We start from the raw sequence: 25,694 nt of genomic DNA, 5'->3' as shown, positions 1-25,694 counted from the left end.
AAATGTAGATCAGCTGAAAAACAAGGGTTTTGCAAACTAGCATTACAATTACATATCTCGTGCACAATTTCAAATATACTTGGTTGTGTTGACGAATACTACAAATAAACTTACAATGTATTCATGGTAAGATCTGACATAAAAAATAACCTTATATAAAGCATCAAATAAATAAAATGACAGGAAACTTTTTTTTAGAGAAAAGATTCAACTACTCTGAGTTAATTTGAAACTTCTGAATTATTTGATTACAGGCTCTTGGTAAAAATAATTTTGATAAAAAACTTGGTCCAGTGAATTTCCATTGTATCTATTTAATGTTGGTTATATGATTAAATTCTTTTACTTCCATTTCCTTCTATGGTAAAATATGTTCTTTAGTATTCACACATTACTGTTAGCATTAATGATTGGACAAATAACTTTTATATTGTTATTAAAAAAGTCTAAATTTTCATGTAATTCTGTGAACCCAGTCATTTGCATATTAGAAAATGTCATAACATTCTTTCAACTTGTATTTTGTTTGTAAATAACTAAACAAACTCCACTCAATTTCAAGACATACAGGAATACTAAAAAGTACATAATAGGTTTAACAATCAGTGGGGTATCTAATAAATAAAATTTACACTACATCAATTGACATTTATTAATACATAATTAGAGCTACACACACTTCTTTAAAACTGCATATTAATTTAAACTATTCGAGAAAAGAGAAAATTATTATTAGAGTTTCCAGTAGCAAGAAAGAAGAAAGCTGAAAGTGTCATAGTTTAGAGAACAGCACATATGCACGTTTTGTCCAGTGTAACAGATGGTTTTTAAAGTGACTTTATATAGTTCTTAAGAGAGCTAATTTGTAGCAAAACTGTTGTTAAACTTATTGAATTATTACACTGTAGGTATAAAAACATCATAAACAGTGTATACTTTTCATTTTATCTAATATTTCACATGAATTGTGTACAATGAAAGTAATAACTCCATACATTTTAAATGAATACATGAAAAATTGAGTGAAAACATTCTCACCTTTCATTAAAACGAAGTTGAAGATAATTAAGTCTAAAAATTTCACTTGCTAATTCATACTTTCAAGTCATACCTCTAAAATATCCAACCTCTGTCTTATGTTGTAGTTTCTATCATAGAACTGATTAGTAAGATACACAGCAACCTGCAATACAATAAACTATGTTAATTTTTATACCACTATCCCAAAAACCTATAAAATCTGTTCATATTTTGTACAAGTATAGACTTTTGTATAGACTTTGTCCTGATGATGGTAATGTCTACCAAAACTAGTTGGCTGTAAATTATATTAAATAATTTTACTTATTACTGTGCCAAAAAATGTGTTTTTTTTTTTGTAATTGTTACTCTTAATATACTTGCAAATTTTTGTGCCTTAAAAATAATTATAGCATTATAGTACTTTTATGATTGCTGCACCTACACAAATATTACACAAAATGTCCAGTAAAAGGAATCAACTCATTTAACCATTTTTTATGGGTCAAAAGCCATGTCATCTTGTTTGTTGACTTGCATTCAATACTTTATTAAACTACTATTTTATAAATTTATGTAAATACATGCAGAATCAAATTGTAGATTATAACTCAAATTTTGATATTATATATAAGTCAATTTCTTAATTTAAAAGTAACTATTAAAAGAGCACATCTAAATATAGATTTTAGTAAGTCATGTGGTATGTTAAATATTACACTGTTTAATATAAGATGAATCTGATGCCAAAATACTAAGTCCCTAGTTTCATACGAATTAGAAACTCAAATTACCAATATTGATGAGCTAAAATATAAAGTAAGAATCTCATATCTTTTTTTTCTTGCTGGGATATGCCTTATATGCACCTAATTAAACACAGTGGTCCTATTCACCTCTTTCCATTTTTAAAAATGGTACCTTATTTACACTTGCTTCAATATATGATATGAATAACCAATCAACAGCTTATAATGTTCCCAGAGTGATTTTCTCATCCATTTCAATATGTGAAAAGGCTACCATGTTCTTTCAATCCAAGTTTTCAAGGATGCAGGTTGTGTCTTCAGTCAAAGTTTCATATTTTTTTAAATATCAGTACATCATAGTTACAAAGTTTAATAAATTATAGTGGAATTCTATGGTATCAGTGTAGTTATTTATGATTTTTTGGTTATTCAACTGTATACATAAAATCTAAACAAAATTTTGTTTGATATCCTGTGAAATTTTAAAAAGCTTAGCATCCTATGTCCAGCAACGGAGTACATGGTCTCAGTGAGAAGAGACAATTGTTTGCTTTACTTCTCAAATTATTGTTTTGTATTTTAAGAAAAGTAAGTTTAATAATTTATTCCTAAATATTAATAATCTATATACAATATCTACTAACTGAAATGTAACTGCATATTACAAAATAACAGTGCACTAAAAAACAGCCACACCAGGGAAGACTAAAGGTCAGTTTTATATTACTGGATATGTAACATGAGTGCACATGCACTGTGTCAATGCAAGTTATGTAATGTTAGGTAGGCATGACTGGAAGGGTCAATAAAATAAAATATAATAAATATGTACGTAAATATACACACACTGTTATGAGGCTTAAGCAGCTTAGACTAAACATCTGTATTTTTGTTATAACATGTAGTCATTGTAGCAAGAAAAACATAGTTTATATTTATTTCTTATTTTTGTTGCAAGGTTGGTCAAGTGACAGACCCCATGTAGGTAGAGCATAGCAAATACAAAAATTAAATCTTAATGAAAACAAGTTTTTAAAATGTATTTAAGAGGTTATAGAGATATGCAAATAATATCTGAGAGGTTTGGGATGAAGAATAGTTTTTAATCATAACATGAAATCACTTTGCATTCAGATTAGTAACAAAAAACTTATTTTCACAATCAACTTTATAGTAAAAATATTTCATTAAAAATTTGATTTTTTGTATAAAAAATTCTTGTAATCTTTACTAAATGCCTATAAAATGTTGGGAGGATACACATGCTGAATCAAAAGTTATAGTGCAAATACTTGACATGTGCAAATGCGTAGATGAACTTGTATATTATACCAAGCCTGTAGTAAAAGGATTAAATTTAGGATGCAAAGTAAATATTTGTGATATTCACCTGTAGTGGCAGAGAGTTATATTTGTTGCATTATTGAAATAATGATGAAATGAACTTATATAAATAACATTAAAACTGATAAATCTCAAGTACAAACAAAAACTTTATGTGCTGTAACTGTGTTATCCCTTTTTCTGTTATAGTTGGCACAATCTCATATCCTTCTCAAGATTTCATAAAGTTCACCATACAATTTTAATAGATCTCATATTTAGAGATAAACTACTTGGGAACTTCTGACCTTCACTAAATATCAAGGAAATGATACAAGTTTTTAAAATTAAAAAAATATTATTATTCATTAAACCACAGTAGTTCTAATATGTTTATTTAATTTTGTACTAAAACAACTAAAAATGTTTGACCTATACAACACAGTTATTATAAGAAAAGTACAGCAAATCAGCTAAACTGTAATATTTTTTAAACAATGGTATTATACAACAAATGAATATTTTTTAGAAAATCAAGAAACTTGTTTTCAGTGTTATGTCACATGTGAGGTTAAAGTTAATAATGTTATACAAGAGTGCAGTATATTACACAACTGCAACTATTGTTATATGCTTAATGATGTGAAAAATGGTACTTTAAAATAATTACCTCTTTTGGATGTTTTGTGAGTAAAGCCACCATAGATTGGTGCCCGGAGGATCACAAAATCATGAATTGCAAATGAATTTTCCAAATGTAGCAGAACTTTTGCTAACTCCAAGGCAACCTAACATTAAAAGTGAGAGAATACATAAATATTTAAAAGATCTGAATATTGATAAATATACTTACACAAAGGTATTCATCATCTAATACCAACAAATCAATAAAATATAATTTACACACAATTTCTTATTCCATCACTTTAGGTGGTTATATACAGTGTACCATCATTATAGAAAACCAGTTTGTGCTACTATAGTAAATATTAAGAAACATATACAAGTTGATGGCAAATATGTCATACTTAATAATAATAATAACATAAAATATTTTTTATACATCTTACAAAATCCTATCAAAAGACATCTTCTCTCATAAGAGTAACACTCTTGAAAGATTTATGGCAGTTCTCTTCAAGAAAAATGTATGTATCAGATAATTATAACAAAGTATTAGTTAGTAGTAACATAAACACTATAAAAGGGAGAATGAACAAAATATTTCTTTTAGATATATAACTTCTTATGTCATACCATTTAAAAAGTATTATTAAAATCACTTGTACAATTTAATGTTTGTTAAGAGGTATGAAATATGAAGAAAAATTAGACTGAAAAAATACATTCTCAACATGTAACTATAACATTTATTTATTTGACTATATGAAAAATACTTAATAAGCATTCATGTTTTCTTTGAAAATTAGTAAAACGGAAAAATAAAGAAAATATCTAACAAAATTTAATTACAGAAATGTTAGTAAGTAAACAGATTTTATATATAAAGAAATTATACAATCACCTTAAACTATTTAATTATGACCAAAAGCTATACAACAGAAAGGAGTGATACAAAAATAATGGAATATGAACCAAACATAGAAGAGGAAAGAAGCTTCTAAACAAATCTAACTTAAAATACATTCAAGATTTTAAGCAAGACTTAATGGCTTCAAATACATCACAAAAAGTAACCAGTTGGATAACTTCATAACTGAATATTTTTTACGTAACTTTATGAAATATCATATGAACTTTCAACTTATAAAAATTAAATGTCATTGTGGCTTAAATCAGTAAATTATGAATTGAAAAACATTAAAACAGAAATTATATACAAAATATCAAATTATCGGTCAAGAGTAAAATCTATACAAATTATCTCAAATGTTTTAACCAATTTTCTATTCCATTTTCTATCCTTCTTTCAATTTCACCTTATTTCAATATTATATTTTACAGTAGTTTCAACCTAAAATTATTTTTATACTAGTTTAGTCTTTTCTTGTGCCTCTATATAAATACTTACTAAACAGATCTAAAAAAGATAAATGTTAAAAATTAAGTTTTACAAGTTCTCTAAAAATATTTTTGTATGCAGAAAAGCATAAACTATCTAACAGAAGATAATCATAAAGATGCAGAACCATTTTGAATGCATATTTAGTAACTGATTATTTGAGAAAAAGTAACAGATTGAAAAATCTCTTAAACTTTTATTAATCCTTAAAATTATTCTGTAAATATATGTACAGTTTAGCAAATTCTCAGCAAAAAACTTTTATAAAATGTATTTTATTACTTGTAAGATAAATTTGAAAAAAAAAATCAAAATGTGTTGGAAATATCACTATAATGTCAAATTTATTAAACAAATGTTACCAAGACTTTTCATCAGTTTTAGGGTAATTTAAAATGGTGATTTTATTATGTTTTATTTGTGAATAGACTGCATGTCAAACAAAAAAGCCTTAACCCAGGATTTCTATATGACTACAATCTAAAGAAAAACAAAGAGAAACAACTTAACACTCCTACGAAAAGTGGGGCCTAATAGGCCCCAGAGCAACTTGAAAGGTTATTAATATTAGGCTAATAAATTTGTATTTAAATGAAATTGCCATTGTTTTAAGTTTGATCAAAATTTAAGTTTGATGAAATGAATCAAATGAAATGGCAATTTCATTTAAATACAAATTTATTAGCCTAATATTAATAACCTTTCAAGTTTCTCTGGGGCCTATTAAACCCCACTTTTCGTAGGAGTGTTAAGAGTTCTTAAATTCACGGAGGAAAGCATACAATGAACAGAATAGTTACCACCATTAATCAAACAGTAAAAATGTGATTATGTTAAAAATAAAAGGTTAAGAAGCTCAAATATATTAAAAATGCGACAGTCTAAAGGCATAGAAATCTTACGGAGATAAAGAATTTTTGGTTTCAACAGAAAATTATAGGCATTATATGAAAAAACCAAAAAATAAGGCTCTTAAATACTACCAAATGTGAAATAATTATAAAAAAAAATACATGAATTTCATATCTCATTGAATAAATAAGATTCTGTTAGCAAAACCCAGCCAAAACAGATCAAAAGCATTTAGAAAAAAAAAAATTGTGCAAGAAGGTGGAGATACAGTAATAATCAAGAATCAATAGTGAAAGTAGCTAACAAAAGTTCAGACAAACAAAATTTAAGAGAAACTTCAAACTTAAAAATATCATAACAATGCCCAGCCACCTACTTTATTTACTTGTAATTATTTACTTTTTGTAAGTGTTACAAATATGTAGCGTATTTCTGAATTTAAAACAATTCTTAATATTCAAAATATAGGTTATAAGTAACAATAATATAAATTGAAATATCTTATAATTTGTTATGTAAAATACTTCATAATATTATTCAAAGCAAAATGCATTTCTTATGGTGAAATAGAAAAGAATGTAAACAATACAGAAAACATAAAAGCCAACCACATCAATCAACTAAAATGGAATGCATCTAAAACCAAATAAAAGCAGTAGCACGTGAATTCATATTAAAAACGTTTTATAGCTAAAAATAGTCACATATGGAGAGTTGTGTAAGTTACACTAAAATGATTTTGAATATGAAATCAGTAAGTCACATGTCAACCACAGTTGATACAAAGTGACAACTAAGGAGATGGATGACAAGTCCCTTCAGCAAAATCTGAGGATGCACAGATCTCTGGCAAAGTCTAGCGATACATGAATAAACTGACACAAAAGAACTTCCACTGTACTGGAACCTACAAGTTAGTCTTCAATACTGTTAGCAATGTTATCTCTTGGCATAGAAAAAAATCAAACGAAGAAGATCTCTGAGTGAAAGGAACAGATATGGATTGGGAAGAATTAAGATGGGGAATAGAAATAGGGGATGGTCAAGTTGTGGCGTGAGATAAACGATCAACCAACAAGGAAAGAGTTTACTGCTCTCTCACAGATTCTACTCTGGATTCCAGTGTCACTGGAAGATCTCCAAGCACTGACAAATAGAGAAAAGGGGCCAGACATAAGTCCCAAAAATAAGAGGGTAAATGAACATGGGATAAAACCATATCTTTTCCCAAAAGATCTAAACAAATAAACCATGTGGAAAGAAAGAATCAAAGTCAACAAACATGGCAATAATAATGTAATGAGAACAAATGTATCCTCCCAAAAATCACTCAAGATCTTGGGGCATCACCTCAGAGAGGATGTGTATGAAGGTCAAATATTATAAGATTGACACAACGGCAAAAATAGATGATGAAATTGGGAATGAAAGAAAAAAGAACATGGCAATCAGGGTCCACCATACAAAAAGATAAAATGGATTCCAGTTGATGAGAGTCAAGGAATGGGAAACTGACTTGATGGTAGGCTAAAGTAAACTGATCCACAGCTCACATAGAGCGAGGTATGCTTGCATTATTACATAACCAAGATACAAAATTCTCAGCATGAATCTCAATATTAAGAGACAGTAGAATCACAAAATAGATAGAAGAAGTAGAATCATATAACAAGTAACTTAGAGGATTGTGAAAAATTGGGGAAAAGGATACAGCAGAACATATGTCAGTAATCATGCCCAGGAAAACATATTGTGCTTACCAGAACCCAAAATAAGAACTTGTAAAGATACAACAAATTCAGGTGGAGAAATAAGACTATCATATGCTCCATCATCCTAAACAGGTTTTGCTTTTTCAAAAGGAAGTTGGGCAACATCAGGAGAAAGTTAGCTTAAATAATGATCAATCTCTCAATGAATAATTGTTGATAATTCCAAAGTCAAGATCCTCCTACCTGAAGCCTGAGTAAATGTATTGGTAGAAGGTACATCCTCCAATATAATAATCTGCACTTCAGAATTCTTAATACATATGAAAACCAAATACAGTTGTGATGGTAAAAAAAGAAAAACATGGAAAAATGATTAAGCTCCATAATTAGGTAAAAAGTAAATAACACCACAGTGAAATACAGCTCAAATAACAACTATTTAAAATAAGTAGGAAAATTCAAAATTCGAAGAAAGCACTAAAGAAAATGTTCAAACTCAAGTACTGCCATATAAAAAGTGATAGATTAGAACATCACAGAATGAATCACATGAATCATATGTACATGGGATGCATCTATTGGTGGAGGTTTGTTGCATGACAATTTGATTGCATGAATTAATTAAAACAGCACAGAATGAGTCACATGAATCATATGTACATGGGATGCATCTATTGGTGGAGGTTTGTTGCATGAAAATTTGCATGCATGAATTAATTAAAACATGTGAACCAAGAACTACATGAGAGTGGAAGGCTTGTAGCATGCAAAACAATTTCTAAATAAAGGGCATCACTAAATAAGAACAGCTATGTATGTGAGTGGAAGTCAGGTACATTGTCTTGAATTGCTATTTACTGAAAAAGAAATGCTATGAAGTTTTGAAATGTTTTGTACAACTTTCTATAGTTGCTGTAGATAAAAAAAAAACACTTACTGGTGATCAGTCATTCATCTCTAAAAAAACGTTTCTTTTGTGTTATATATACTCTTCAAAAAAGAAACGCAAAAGGGATCTTTTTGTTATTTTACAGAGAAATATATGTAATAACGTTACAAGCTCAGAGTATGTGATGTTACACGTGTTAAGGCACTGATTGTCAGACCAAAATGACAATATAAATTGTGCACTTTGAAAACAGAGGAAAACATCGGATTTTTCGCCAAAACGCATTCATGTCCAATAAATGTGTTTGAGAGATCTGCATGTTCTGCAAGTGCTACATGTGAAAAATCCCTATAAAATTGACAGGTTCTCTGTTTCCATAGCTCAGTGTTAAGCCACCGACACGCAATACAGTTACGCCAAGACTGACTGAAGCACAACGCAACAACGCCATTGGTCCCTTGGAAGCAGGCAAATCTCGATCAGATGTTGTCAGAGCTGTAAATGTCCACCCAAGCACCATCACAAAGGCTATGAAATCGTCACCAACAACATGGATCAACTCGTGACCGTCCACGATCCGGCAGACCTCGTTTGACCACGCCCGCACAAGATCGCTACATCCGGTTATGTCACCTTCGGGATAGGACTACCACTGCGACGTCTACTGCCTCAACCATACCAGGGCTGCGTAGGATTTCCGATCAGACCGTATGCAACCGTCGACAAGATTCTTAGGCCCCATGCGCAACCCATGATGGTGAACGTCAACGACATTTTTCAACATGACAACGCCCGTCCTCACACAGCCCGACTCACCACTGTCTTCTTGAGACACCACAACATCAACGTTCTTCCCTGGCCCTCCAGATCACCAGATTTAAACCCCATTGAACATCTTTGGGACGAGTTGGACCGACGTCTGTGATGGCGACAACCTCAACTGCAGACTCTACCTCAGCTTGCAGCAGCCTTGCAGGCTGAGTGGACAGCCATTCCACAGGATGTGATTCATCATCTCATTGCTTCCATGGGCAGGAGATGCCGTGATGCTCACGGGGGGCATACTCGTTATTGACGTTGAGTGACGTTAAACTTCAACTAGTGAGCGTGGACTTCGCCTTTGCAGACTTTGGATGTTCAGCAGTGAATGTGCAAAGTTTCACACATGTCATACAGAACTACCCGGAATAAACTTGTTAACAATATGTCTCAAATTTTGCCTTTTGCGTTTCTTTTTTTGAAGAGTATAAATAAGAAAAATGAAAGAACACAGTAATAAAGACAAAAAACAAACAAAGATTGTTAGAACTCCTTTAGATACATAACCAAAAAATGTATTCAATGTCCTGGCTACATTAAGTCATATCTAAAGTATTGTAAGGCAAACAGGAAAGGGTTGTTTGTAATTAAGTTAAGCTATGCATTGGGCTATCTGTGCTATGCCCACCATTTGTATCAAAACCTGGTTTCTAGTATTGTAAGTCAAAAGACATACCACTGTACCATTGGGAGGCAGAGAGGTTGAACTAGAAAACTTTTGTCAGGCAGATGGGTTAAAAAGTGGGTTACAAAATGAAACCAAATTTCTTTATGTACAAGTAAAAACCAAAATATACAAATATAAAACAAAAAATGCAAAGACAAATAAATAATAATTCTAATGGATTTACTGTTATACATTCATTTTAATACCAACACTTCCTTCAGTATAGTTTCTTTTTGAGTTTGACATATATTCTTGACTTTGTATTGCACAATTCCTGCCTGTTTTCAAAATTTGTAGAAGATTCTTAAGAGCAATAATCCACAATATTTGTTAACAAAAAAGTATCAGCATTTTCGAATATCACTGAAACTTCAAGTAACTCACAATTCATATACAAAAGTTGAGACAGTAACAGACGAATATTATTGGACAGCTACAGTCCCAGAAGCTATAACTGTAATTAACACCTATCAACAGAAAAACTACAGAACTGAACCAGGAAAGTTTGTAGAATTTGAATATGACAAGCTGTTCAACTTAAGTGAATTAACTTTGAATGTTCGTATTTTTATGAGGACCTTACATATTATAGCTGGCAAAAACTTACAAATAATTCAAGCTTAGCCAGCTATCGAAAGAAGTTGTATCAACAAAGAATTAATTCTCTATTTGTGAACTTTGATAAAAGATTCAGTTCCAGACCAGATATGACCGAGTGTTATCTGTAAGTTTGTAAAACTTTTGTAAACCATCATTTGTAATAACTATTAGCAAAAACTGTTACTATAAATTGTATTGTTTTTTGTTTTTATATTATATTATATATATGTTAAAAAAGAAAATTGTGTGTGTCAATCATGTTGACATATTTCGTAAATTTGATACATATTAACATTTAATTACCATCCAAATGAAAATTAAAATATCTGGCTATTTGAAATCTTAATACCTAGTATACATAAAATAATAAATCAGAGACTTATCTGAAATAAATTATAATACATAACATGATATTAAGAAAAACTATTGATACAATAATTCTAAATATTCAAATAACAGAAAATTAGTGGTTGAGACCCAATGACTACCTAATAGTGGCATTACTCCCTTTAACACTTTGTAAAATTGTCACTTCGATGCCATAAATAGGCTGTCATAATTAAACAATTAGAAGATGCTTATTTCTTAATGTGGTTGATTTTAATGTAATAAACATATGCTCTCAAACTACCTACAATCTGTAATTTGGACTCTACTTAAAGAGTAGAGCAAGAAATGCGAGTACATGCAACATAACATTTCATGTATATATAATAGGGCCTGAGAGTCTTTTGACAAAGAGTACAAAATAACATAATTACTAGTAAGACTTTAAGATTCATGGTTAAAAATAAAAGTGCTCTGCTACTTTACCTATTTCAAAAAAGACAAACATTATGTGACTTTCAGTTCTACAGATAAATAATTTTAAATTAGGATTTACCTATAATCATATGATCAATATGTAGTCACTACTTTGTTATTTTCAATAAAACAATTTAATCATTCTCAGATTTCAGTGAAACTAGTCTGTACAAAGAAAAACAGGCCTTTTATCATGTTCTAACAGATTTAATTTTGTATAAGATGTGACATCACTACATAACATATTTTAAATATTGAAGATTGGCACTTTCATGAATATAATGCAAGATAGTTATTGATATTTTAGATTTCAATTATTAAATGCTTTCAACGTCTACAACAACAACTTCTATAGTATGAATGAATGAGTAGTTCCTCATGTTGGATGCACTTCCTTTTTAAAAAATAAGAGCTTCGATTTTTGCTGTAATACTTTATAAACTGTAAACTGATGCAAAATAAGAAGCATCTCAGTTCTTTTTTTAAACATGAAAACTTAAAAACAAACAAAAACTGACCTCTGACTGTCCTTCAAGTTCTGTCTCAATCAAAGTTTCAGCTGCTCTCAGACAAGCTTCAGTCCATTCAGCTTTATCATGATTTATCAAGCCTTGAAGGCAATCCCGTATGTAAAGTGGCTGTTTTTTTGATACAGCATCATGGCTCATGTCATATGGTTCTAAGTCATCATCACTGCATTTAGGAAAAAACAAATTGTAATGAAAGCTAAAAAAAACAGTAAACATGATGAAGAAACTCCTATAAAGAATACAGCATCTCACTAATCAACTTTCTCTTCTTTTCATTGTGGTGTCTCAGCATGATCTGTCATGATTTTCATGTGAGCCCAAGAAAAAAATAAAGTTTTCAAAGATCTTACGTGATTTTTTTCCCATTTAACTTGCAAAATAAAATATTAATTAAAAATTTTAAACTTAGAATTTTGACAAACACTTTACAACATTTTGGAAGAAAGATAAAATCCAAATAGCTAACCCTGAAATTTCAATTTGTTTTACCTTTAAAAATAAAAATATTGAATGTTCCCATCTGCATATATATATCATCAATGTTTAAAACACTGCATTGTACATATTTATTACTTATTTCTAGCTCAAATAGTTTCAATACAGTGAATTTTCTAATTGGTGTCAAGAATTCAACTAAATGAACATCACTTTTACAATTTTTAAACTTCTAGAAGTAACAAATTAATAAATACATTATCTTAAAGATAATACTTCATTTTTGTAATCTATTTAGCATGTAGTCTCCTTTTCTTAAATTGACTGCAAATGTCTAAGCTTTCAGTTATTATTTTAGAAGACTCTCTCTCTGATCAAATGTCTTTAAATAGTCAAATTATATCATGGTCTTGTTTGTTTTTTATATGAAATAAAGGAAATACATAAGTTTTATGGGTTTCTTTATCTCAAAACAATTAATCAAATCTCGTTTTGTAAGTACTTTTAGAAATTAGATCTTAATTTATTTAGAGGTATATTAAACAGTTTATCTTGAAAACACAGTACAACACAGTTCTGTTTTGCTTTACAGACACGCTTCACTAATAATTTGAATGTAATCAAGTGTTTTTTGGTGTTTTTTTTGTGGTCTTGGCCCTGACATGGATTTAGAGAATAGAAATTTCTGTGGGTATCAGTAAATATAATTTCCAAAAGGATTATTTACACTACTTTTTAAGAATAACATACAGAAAGATAAACATAATTTTATCATATTAAATCAATTTCACAGTATATATAAAACATTTTATTCTAAATTTTATTTAGCACATAGCAATGACCTAATTAAGGTCATTATTGTACGTGGTGCTATTTTAGACTGTGTTTCTTGTAATAAGAGAGATAAAATACATAGTTGAGCAAAGCTATGAATGTGTCACAGAGGATGAATAAAATGTATGCAATTAACTTCATGATATTAATGAGATAAATTAAGGATAAGAGGTAAATACAAAAGAATCTTGATTCAGAAAATCAGTGATGCCTGCAGAACAAGCATGAGTGAAACCAAGCTTTAAGGCCAATATTAACTTGTGTGTATGTATTTTCTTATAGTAAAGCCATATCAGGTTATCTGCTGAGTCCAACGAGAAGAATCAAACCCCTGACTTTAGCATTGTAAATCTGTAGTTATTTGTATAACACTACACAGTTCATAATGTATGGTTTTTATAAACATTTGATACCATACATTGATTAAAAAAAATAATTTTTAGGCTTACAAAAATTCAATGATTATCATACTTTAGACTTCAAATGTTTGTATGTTTGAGATATGGTGACATTTACGAGTTATTTATTTTTAGGAATGCAAATGCAAAAATTGCAAAACACTACCGCTACTGTAAGGATAAAATGTTGGAGCAAAGTAAAATCTTATAATGAAATAAATGATGGTGGAGAACTTCAAAGTTGGCAAAACCAGATCACTTTTAATGGAAAATCTAAATGATTGGTTGGTTAATTTGGTGTTTTATGGCAAAGCAACTTGGCTATCTGCACCAAACATCTGGTAAAAAGTAAATTAATAAAATTTGTCATCGGAACCCACACAAGGTGGGTGAATGGAGGTTGTGTGAATCGAGGAACCAAACAACATGAGCATTAACCAACCTCTCTAAGGTCTTACAGAAACAGCTTGTCAAAGCAATTGGACAGTAGTTTAAAGGAATCTTGGGAACATTCGCAGGCTTAGAAAAAGGGAGGACAATAGCCTGGTGCTAGTTTGGTGTTTTATAGCAAAGCAACTTGGCTATCTGCACCAAACATCTGGTAAAAAAGTAAATTAATAAAATTTGTCATCGGAACCCACACAAGGTGGGTGAATGGAGGTTGTGTGATTCGAGGAACCAAACAACATGAGCATTAACCAACCTCTCTAAGGTCTTACAGAAACAGCTTATCAAAGCAATTGGATGGTAGTTTAAAGGAATCTTGGGAACGTTCCCAGGCTTAGAAAAAGGGAGGACAATAGCCTGGTGCTAGACATCAGGAAAAACATTCTCCTGCCAGATACAGTTAAAAACAATCAGAAGAATAGCCATAGAAGGAGGAGATAGATGGTGCAACATTTTATAGTCTACATCATCAGGTCCAACTGATGTACTGCCAGATCTATGAAGGGCCGTTTTGTGTTCCACTAGTGTAAAAGGATGATTACTGTCATAGAAACATTCATCTCAGAAGGAAAGATGTGATCGCTCTGCCTGAGTCTTGAAGGATAAGAAGTTGGAGGAAGAAGCAGAAATGCTAGATACCTGGCAAAAGCTATCACCAAGAGTATTGGCAATGCTCTGGGTATCAACTACTTCCTGGCCATCAGAGACCAAGATCAAAAGGGGGAACAGAATTATACTGTTCACTGACCTTTCGAATCTTGTCCCATATGACTTTGAAACTGGTGGTAGAAGATATGCAAGTTGTGACTTAATCCAAGAGTCCTTCTGGTTTCGACATCTCACATACTAAGCATGTGCACAGGCCTGCTGGAAAGTGATGAGGTGCAAGAGTGTGAGATACCTACAAAAAGTAATTCATGCCTGTTTTTGAGCCTTTCATGCCAGGTTGCAGGTAGGACTCTACCATGGACGATAATACAGTGGAAAGCATATCGAGGTCCTCAGAATACATTGGACAGCTGCCTGTATAATACAGTCAGTTACTGCTGCCACACAGTCGTCTATTGATGGTTCACAGGTGATGGCAGGATCAAGTTCTGCGATACCAGTAAAAGAGTGCCAGTTTGTTTGATCCAGCTTCCACCTGGGCACGCGGGTCGGGTGACATCGAACACGGCCAGTCTCTCTCAAAATTATGGGAAAATTATCACTACCTTATGAATTATTGTTAACCCTCCATGAAAAGTGGGGGAATAGTGAAGGGGAGAGAGGAAAATTAAGAGATCAATAGCAGTAAAGGACAAACTATGTGCCTGAAAATAAGTATAAGAACCACAATTGAAAAGAAAAAGGTTATGATCAGAGAGCATATGCTCTAAGGAGCAACCCCTCCCATCAATATCAGCACTTCTCCAGAGGGGATGATGTTCAATGAAGTCCCCCAGGATTAAAAAGGGAGACAGCAACAATTCAATGAGAGCATCAAGGTATGATTGATAATAAGTCTCTCCAGGCGACAGGTAGAGAAAACAAACAGTGACGGTACAACCCAAGGAAACACGGATGGCTACGGCCTCCAAGGATGTGTCGAGTGGCAAACACAGGGTGGGCACATGCTGATCAACCAACAGTGCTACCCCTCCAAGCACTTGTCCATCACACAGCCCATCATTTCTGCACAAAGAAAACTGCTGAGAGGTGACTGTATTGGCAGGTTTCAGAAATGTTTCCTGTAAGAAAAGGCATACAGGATGGTAGGAAGCAATCAGTGCTTTGAAGTCATCCAGATTAGAATGTAAACCTTGACAGTCCCATTGTATCAAGGTGGCCACTTTTATTCATGTGTAGGCAAATTGGGTGGAGAGCCCTTCTGTTTATGACCACGTCTTTTTTCTTTATTGTCTATCGACTTCCATGGGTCCTGCCCTGGGTCAATTGGGTAGGTCTTTGCTGTTGGAAGAGAATTCTAGTGACTGAGAACATGAAGGAATGATGCTGGAAATATCTGAGAGGGTTTGGAATGTATGGCCATACTTTGCAATTAAGATAACCTGCCTTGATGGTGGCAGGTGGACGTGGTGATGTAAATGTCAGAATGAGAATATTGGTCGGCATCATAATTCCATCATTGTGAGTGGAGATACGCCTCACTGTAGAAACACTTTGAGTGAAGAAACCAGTGAGAAACTCTGACTTGGGAATGTTCTTCAAATCCCCCTCAACAATAATTCCTCATGATGAATTTGAAGTAACATGAGGCATAATCTCAGTAGGTATATCCCCAATTGCCTTTGAATGCAAGAGGAGTTCACTGTTTTGAGATGTGGATGTTTCCACCAATATATCACCAGAGTGAAGCTTCTTCACTGACTTTGGAGAGCCACCAAGTCCCTCAAGTCCCTTCTGAATGAAAAAGGTAGATATCTGCCCTAAAGGTTTGTCTGAAAGAAAATGTAGTATGAGAAAATGAGGTACAGGTGTTACAGATGTTGAAGATTGCTGCTCAGAATCTTCAAGACATGGTTGTTTATCTATAGACTGTTTTCTCACTATTTTAAATAAGTTTTTATTTGTAGGATCCATAATAAAAAAAGGAGAATATTTCGGTGCCTCCTGACCCCACCCACCATGAAGCCTCATGTAGGGGCACAATACAATGCTAAACAAAGACAATGCAGCAACACCAGGGTTTCATGAGCACTATACCAAAATACCAGCATCAGATACAATGTCCACAACACCTGTTGAGAACTTCCAACACTGGTACTTGGTGGACCCTAGCCCAAGTGGACCAGCCAAATGACCTAAAGGGGGCCATCCCAAAGTCACCTGTCTACAAGAATTTAAGGCCAAAGTGGTGTGTTAGAGGTGAACCCCTCAACCACCAGGATTCTCTTCCCCTTTCATGGGTCGTCACACCTGGCAAACATGTGGGTGAATGTTTAGATCCCAGAGGGGGTAAACTGAAAGAATAGAACCTTCCCTGGGAGGTCCCCTTACCACGTACAGGAATCCACACCAAGGGGAATCTCAAAGAATAAGATAACCTTCAAGAAAAAAAGTATTTCTGTTTACTTGCTTGTTATTAAGCATGTAGCCACACAACAAGCTATCTGTACTCTGCCTGACGTATATTGAAATATAATTTTTAGTATTGTAAGCTTATAGAATTACCTCTGAGATTTTGAAGGGAATAGAATGTAAATCAACTGCACAATATAACATTATAGAGGTTTAAAAACATGACAAGTAATTAAATTTAAAAAATACATTTAGACAAAATAATCTGTTGAACCTCAAAACCAGCATTCAGCACAAATGAGATTCTGAAGCATGTAATATGGCAAAAGAGGGCATAAATAAAAAATGGGAACACATTAAAATTGATCACTTTCTCTCACACAAGTTACCTACTGAACAGAAATGGAAATTCTTACTAAATAAGAAGAATGTCTAATATCAACATGCTTTCACAAGGTAAAGAAAAAATTTTAGAAAACATTAAGAAGTTTCTATTAAAGCTCAAAGATATCCACCTACGCATTAACAGTCAAATGGGTAAATGAATATGGATATTCATAATGAAAAACTCTGATCAGGCCACATAACAGTATAAAACCAATAGAAAGGGAAAAAGGAAAAAACATTATTTTCTCTAGCTCTTTACAGTTTATGCCTTAAATATAACTGAGCAGTACATCAAGTGAATTATTCACAGTCAAGTATATGAGAAGCACTTACATTAATTCAAAAAGAATAAGGAGAAACAATAAAGAACAAACAAAAATGGCAAAAAGCCTTTTAGGAAGCAATAAATGTGAAACAATACAAGGAACTCAAGTGAAATAAAAAATAAACTACAAGAACACATAACCTTGACAACACAACAGAAATTATTTGTCAAGAGCATGTTCTTAACAACAGAAAACTTAAAAAATTGACTGTGAGGGAATAAATGAGGCAGAAAGTCCAGCACATTGAGCAAAGACTAATAAACAACAATTATAGAACCATGGGTGAACAACATATAGAGAAAAGTAGCATGCAACCAGGGAAGAGGAACAAGATTCTCATCAAAAAAGAAAATGAAAATTCATCTTGTCCTTTCACTTTAATAGATGAAAACATTAAAAAAAAGATGTTATGAGATGAACAACCACACAAGAAGCAAGTCCCTTACTTTTTTCACAAGTCTACACATATCTCTGCATAGCCATCTCTAATTTTGAACTGACAAAGTAGAAAAAATGCATCTAGTCAACTGTATCCACTGCCAGCTCTTGGGCTATTTTGTATGACCAAGTTGAAAGACTAAAATATTATCCTTATTGTGCACCCACTGCCCCAAATTGCAGTGTGTATGTTTTTATCCCAACAGGCCACAAACTGTGAATTCCATGGACTAAAAGGATTACCTAAATACAGTGATCCTTCATTTAAATGAGTGCTTCTCAAAACAAAATTTTGTTTAACATTTTATCCTCCACAAGATTTTTCAATTCATTTAAAAAGAAAACTTATTTTCAATGAGTGCCATAAAAGATCATAATTTTACTTCAATTTCCTAGTATCATAAAAACTTCCATACTTGATGGCTCAACCATTCACATGATATGAAAATTTCTACGCTTTACTCTTAGCCAATCACAGTGGCCTGAAAAGATTTCACCATAAAAACATTTTTCTGTGGCTCTGGTGTATTCTGTATTTGTGTGTATTATCAATGAAGAGAAAATTAACACTACATATAATACATAAAACTGGCTTTAAGCCATTCTGATTGGCTAACTGATGACTGTCTTAAAATGATACAATGCTTGTTAAATCAACAGACCAAAAGTAAGTAGTATGCAAATGCCTTGCCTTTATTATTACAACATATGAATGGATTTACCCTCGCTTGTTATGCGGTTATGTGCAGTATTCAATGTTTATAACATAAAATAATTGTTGTGCACACAAAAGCAAGTCAGTCTCACAAACAAGGTTCTTTGGCTTTCTTTCACTTCATCAAGAAATGAACATTTTGTTATTTACCATATTAAAATTGTTGAACCTTAAGTGATCATGGCTACAAAACTCCAAAAGAGAACTCGGAAAGCCATTACAATCTAGCAACAGCAAGAAATTATTAAGAAGCATGAAGAAGGCATTAAAATAAACGATCTTTGTGCTGAATATGAGCTCTCTTCCTTGACTGTTTCAACCATACTTGCTCACATAAAAAAACTGAAGGCAGTAAAGGTGAGTGATAAAACAACCAGGATGTTCAAAAGCTGGTCATTGATAATTGAAGTGGAGAAACTTTTGTTAATTTGGATCAGAGAGAAGCAAATGAAAGATGATTCCATAAGTTCTGAATTTATTTGTGAAAAGGCCTGATAAATTTATGAACATTTGAAGAGAAACATGCCCAGTAGTTCAGACAATAAAATTGATGAATTTAAGACAAGTAAGGGTTGGTTTAATAAATGTAAAAATAAGAGCTAAAATTATAAGTGTAGCAGGATATGGCAAAGCTGCAAGATTTGACAAAAAAGCAGCTAATAAATTTTAAATTTAATTTTGTAAGCTGACAGATGAGGAGATGTAACTTCCACAACCAGAGAATCCCTGTGTGTTCAAGCAAAAAAATGTATCCAGAAGGCAACTTGGGGTTTATTGGAAGTGAAACCACAAAGCATGGTGTGACAAGAGAGCTATTTAGCGAATGGGCATCACAAGTCTTTTACCTTTCTCTGGGGGAAGTACCTAATAACAAAAAACTGCCTTTGAAAGCTTTGCTCCTCATGGACTTCCTAGTTATTTTAAGGATCCATTTGACTTCATTAATATGATGTTTCTGTCTCCCAACACAACTCCAATCTTGCAACCCATGGACCAAAATGTGATCTGCAGCTTCAAGAAACTGTATGTGAATAAGGTGTTTAGATGTCACCAAGCAATTTTAAGACATTCTAATGAGTCTTGCAACAAGGTTTAGTCTGTTTGTTTTGAATTTTGTGCAAAGCTACACAAGGACTATCTGTACTAGCCATCCTTCATTTAGCAGTGAAAGACTAGATGGAAGGTAGCTAGTCATCACCACCTACTGAGTGGCTAAAGCTACTCATTGACTGGTCATTTTAAGAAAGCCTTTATCTCAAGAGATTATCTAATATACCTTTGGAGAACAATGCCATCGACCTTCAAACATATTGGTACAACTTTACAGCTATACCCTCCCACAGACAGGCCAGATGTTATCTCCAGGAATGACAAATAACAAAGACAGCTAGAATGAAATAAACTTAATGTGTGTTAAGCCAAAAGTACACACACACACACACACCAGATTAAATGAAAAATCCTGAAACATCCTACAATAAAATAAGAAGGTAGGAAATGTACTGCATGCCTGAATACCACATGTAAAAAACATTCTGTTCTGTGTACATGCTTCTTTATTAACAAACTATTTCTATGACTAACTCTGGATAAATAATCAATGCAATGAAAGGAAATGCCTTTACAGAATCAAACTCTCTTGACATGGCATTAGTGGAACTAAATGATAAACCAATTCACCAATATAAGTAATAACCTCTGAGCATCATATGCACCAATTGGCACCAAGTAGCTAATCAATTAACCAAAATCAGTGTTTTCAATCATTTCAACTGTCCAAGTAATCAAAATATTAACATAAAAATAACATGTAAACATTGTCATTGTTGTGTTTAAAGAAATACTATGAAGCAAAAATGTAATTTTTGGTGAATACCAGTTATTTATTAATTTATAGCAATCTTTCAAGGTTTTTAAATACCTGCAATTTTTGATAGGCTATACACTAGTACTTCTTATAATAGTTTGATTTTCTCCATTTGAATAATTTTAAATACTGCAAAGAGAGCATCTAGTATAATTGTAGCTTTTCTTGCTAAACTACATTATACTGACTTTGTTTGTCTAGTATCATGCTGTGACAAGAATTGTTACTAGTTTTATCACAACAAATATATGGACAATTATATTTAACAAAGGAACATTGTTGTGAAAATTTGTGGATATAAACTAATGGAATTATATTATCAGCTTGTTACAAGTTTCATACTACATTGCATAAATGATACATTTTCACATACAACAATTTAGGATTAAAAAATGAACTTACTCCTAAACTGTCGTAGGTGAAGATGAATACTATATTACTGATGCAATTTGGTGGTCTCATGATCCCTTCAGGTAGAACAAAAGGCCTTGGTAGAAATGGATATACCAAACAATGTGGTTGACATTCCTCTTTTGTTTTAATGACAAGTTTTTAGAAATATTAAATAAAAGAAAGAAGATGAAAATATAAACATGAATATTCTGAAAATAATCAAGTAGTTGAATGTAACTGATTATTAATCCAATGATTAATCAATCATCAAATTCCATTGATATCCAGTTCTAGACATCAGAACATATTACAAGTAAAAATCATAAACTGAAACTAATTCAGCAAACTTTTCATAATTTTGCTAATTCCTTGGCTGTAATTTCTATTCCAAACAATATTTGTGCCAATAAGTAGCAGCTGTAAAATTTTAACATTTCATCTTTCATGTTATTACATATCATAAATACATAAAAAAAACCTAAAACTAACTTCAATGCCATCTCATACAAATATTAACCTAGATGACTACAGCTGTCATTGACAAGAAAAGGTTAAAAAATAAATACTTGTAAACAAAAACATTTTCTAAGTACGATAGTAACAACTGGTAATTTTGCTTATTTAATGTACTTACCTGTCTAGAACTTCACTGATGTCTTTCTGATTTTCACAAGTGTTGACTTCTTTTTCTGTTATTTCGCAACTCTTTAGCTCTCTTGTTACACTGTTTATATTCTTGATTACTGAAACACTTCTTTGACCACACCTTCATTGAAAACATTTTTATAAGTAAACAGACGTTCATACATATGTGTACATTTTATTATCAATAATGTTGTACGAGTTTTTATCCTTAGGTGGGTTACTTTTTTTATCACAATAAAGATCACATTAAATCACATTTCAAACAATTTTATCTTATGAATAAATATAGAAAGACCTCCTAATTACCTAATAACTTATTTATTGGGCTTTGACATGATTCAAACAGTTTCAGTATAACAAATGAGCAACAACATTAAATAATGTACCACAGTACAGTACTGTGCAAAAATGTTTAGACAAAGTAAAAAATTATATTTTAGGTTACTTTCAATAAAAACACAGGAGAAACAAAGATTTTATTAATCTTCCTATTTTGTAGAACAACAGAAACTCAGTAATAGTGCTTGAGTCCAGCAAAGTTAATAGTTTGTCCTACTTTTGCTTTAATAACTACAGATGGTTTTTCAGGTATTTTTGCAACATACTTAATCAAATAAAACTTTGAGATTTTAATTTAGTTATCTCTGATACACTCTAATAAAGTTTCTTTGGAAGTAACTTTTGATTTGTCAAGGTACTGATCTATCAAATTCCAGATCTGCTCAACTGGGTTGAGATCACGACTCTGTATGGATCACTCCATCATTTGAAGAATGCCAGCAGATTCTTTCTTACCTAAGTAATTTCTGCATAGACTGGATGAGTGTTTGGGGACATTATCTTCGTGGTAGTAGGATCCTTTACCAACAGTACACAAAACATGAGGTATACCAAACAGATCAGTATTTGATGGTACTTGCACTGGTCCATTATTCCATCACCTTTACAAATATCTCCTGTTGCCTCAGCATAATAAATACCTCCAAAATATCACATTCCCTCCCTCACAATAGGTGCTATGCACTGAATTAATCTTTCACTTTTCTTTTACCAGTCATACAACCTTCACTGTTGACCAAATATTTCAAAATTGGATGCATCCATCCACAACACACTTTTCCAATCACGAACAGTGCAGTTTTATAGTTTTTAGCAAATTTCAGTCTTTTGGCAATATTTGGAGATTGAAGTAAAGGTTTTTTAGATTGCTACACAACTAAGTAATTCATTCTCATCAAATCTTCTTGTTATTGTATATCTGGACACTTTTCCGTCATTTGACACACAGTCGTTTATCTCATTCTTGAAATCAGTAGCAGTCTACTTTCTGTCCCAAAGGCTGCATAAATGGAGATATGTAACATCAGTATTGTTGAGTTTCAGTGTTATACCTCTCCATTTCTTATTCTCAAATTTACCTGTCTTGGCCTCACAATCTAAGGTGTACATGAAAGTGTTTGGGGTGCATTTCAAGTCTGCATAAGTTTGACAAAAGTTCCAGCCAGCATTACTTAAAGTTTTATATACAATATCTCTGTTCTACTGACAATTCTCTACACTTTCTGGGTCATGATATGGCAACAAAACTTAATATATTGTGTCAAACATCATTTTTATTACTGTTTGTGGAATGCTATTTAATTCATTTCTTCGAGAATATACTGGGATCACATGTTAGCTTCTTACTAGCTTCTTTCTACATAGTTAAGACAATGCATGAGAAACCATGACAGTTATTTCAAACTCTAAAATTGATCAGTATATTCATTTAACCAGAACCCTTACGACATACTCTTGTTATAACTATATGGGAATTTTATAGAATAAGTATTCTCACCCTGACTAATTCAATTGTGAACAGGAATTAGTGAAGTATTACCATGGTTTAGAAATTTACATTCTGTAATGGCATGGAAGAATTAGCCCCACAAAATGGAATGAATGACAAAATATTCTTTTGCCCTAACACTTTTGCATAGTGTTGTATATTACAAGCTACTTCTGTTGGCTTCAGCTCAAAATATTCAAACTACATATACATAAAAGTTGAACTAAGTAAGTATACTCAGTTAATTAGGTCTTACCAGCCAGTAATATCAAAAGAGTTTTCTTCAACCTTAAGTAATGACATCAAATGTTTAGAATCATCAGTCACTTCATACTGAAAAAAACAACAAAAGTTGTTATGCTGTATTACTTAGAAATTATATTATCTCAGTAACAAGTTATGTTTTTAAAATACAACAAATACCCACACATTTTGAGAACAATAAAAGTATAAGTAATACATACAACTGGAAACCTAAAAGATATAAAGAACATGGTTATCTTCATAAACTCATTGAAAATTAAATATCTACAACTAATAAAACATTCTGCACAACTTACTAACATGGCCAAAGACTGAATAAGAAAAAAAAAAGGATGTTAACAGGTATGTTAGGTAAAACAGAAGAACAGCTTAAAACTATGATTCTTCTAAACCATCACAAGTAAAAGCAGTGATTTCATACTAAGCATTTGATACTTGTAAAAAATACTTCAGGTAAACTTTGATTAACACTTTTGTAGCTTCTCAAGGTCTTTTTTTAAAACAAGCTATAAACCAATCAAGAAACACGATAATATTTTAAATTAAATCTAATAAACTCTTTATAGCTTACTAATGTACAATCAAGTATGCAGGATACCAAAATATTTCCCCAGACACAGTTTATCTATTACACAGATAAGATCAAGTATTATAGAGGCATAGTAAAATGTGAGATTTTCAAAAGGAAATGCTAACACTTTGGCATTTAATTCTTCTTCAAATAGTAAACCCTTTGAATAGCATTTACATTTTAAGTCTATTACTTAAGATTTAAAAATAATAATATTAAAATATAAGCACTGATGTTACTAACCTTTCTTTCTCTCCTACAAATAAAGAGCTTAATTACAAGGAAATATGTACTGATAAGCACAAATGAGATTACAGAAGGCTAGACTGTACAACACTCTAGAAGCCAGAAAATAAAAATTTAACTAGGATTATCAGTGACAACAAATACATGAATAGTGTCAAAAAGCATTTACCTCAAACACAAGCCTGGGGCCTTCTGGATCCAGAATTTTTGAAATGTTTTCACCCAAAACCATCCCTAAGGTACAGACTGAGTTGTCTGGACTTCCAATATGAACTTCTACTCCATGAAGTAGCTTATTCAAAATCTCTATTCATAAACACATATGAATTTAAAATTTTGAAAATAATTTATTAATATTCTTAGTTGCAGTTTTGAATAAAAATTGTATTACAATAATACCTGCTTATAAAAATTAACACAATAAGCAAACTGTACACATATGTACTTTTAAGCAAAGTCTTCTCAAATATGTTATCATAAAACAAAACTGGTACTTTTACACAATATACATTAGTGCCTAGTTAGAGTTTCTAGAAATGCAGAACTTACCTGTGAATATAATTTTGCAACTTTTACTTACAAAGCATATAAACTTCATGAACATTATCACATATTTGTATACTTGTGCACATAAGTGAATACATACATCAACATATCTTCTAATTGGGAAAACTGTCTCAATACATGTCTTATGTTAATTTAAAAACCCCATGAAATAGTGTTTTACTGAAGTGTTGTGTTATAATGATAGCAAGAAGGTTATTAATTTATTTTATTAGTGTATACAAACAATTTAATTAGTCACAGATTAAATTGACAACTGAATTACTCCTTAGCTAATGATTTTGTTAAAAATGTGGTTAAATGGATTTAATTTACTTAAGTTAATTA

General features: G+C 31.8%; 1 protein-coding gene across 1 annotated transcript in view; it reads right to left on the bottom strand.

Moving 5' to 3' along the window:
- The window catches only part of LOC143227063 (telomere length regulation protein TEL2 homolog), a 30,340-nt gene extending 5,300 nt beyond the window's left edge, over positions 1 to 25,040 (bottom strand). Inside the window, exons 1-6 of the mRNA XM_076458607.1 lie at positions 24,973 to 25,040; positions 23,979 to 24,055; positions 21,884 to 22,015; positions 11,977 to 12,151; positions 3,763 to 3,880; positions 1,112 to 1,183 (exon numbers count right to left, since the gene is read on the bottom strand). Of these exons, the coding sequence (XP_076314722.1) occupies positions 1,164 to 1,183; positions 3,763 to 3,880; positions 11,977 to 12,151; positions 21,884 to 22,015; positions 23,979 to 24,055; positions 24,973 to 25,035 (585 nt within the window). The 5' untranslated portion in view covers positions 25,036 to 25,040 and the 3' untranslated portion in view covers positions 1,112 to 1,163. The remainder of the gene's footprint in view (positions 1 to 1,111; positions 1,184 to 3,762; positions 3,881 to 11,976; positions 12,152 to 21,883; positions 22,016 to 23,978; positions 24,056 to 24,972) is intronic.
- Positions 25,041 to 25,694: the final 654 nt, after the last annotated feature.

The sequence above is a fragment of the Tachypleus tridentatus genome, chromosome 9, assembly GCF_004210375.1.
Source record: "Tachypleus tridentatus isolate NWPU-2018 chromosome 9, ASM421037v1, whole genome shotgun sequence".
Lineage (NCBI taxonomy): Eukaryota > Metazoa > Arthropoda > Merostomata > Xiphosura > Limulidae > Tachypleus > Tachypleus tridentatus.
Note: the sequence above shows the minus strand (reverse complement) of the source record. Positions and strands in the feature narration are given on the sequence as shown.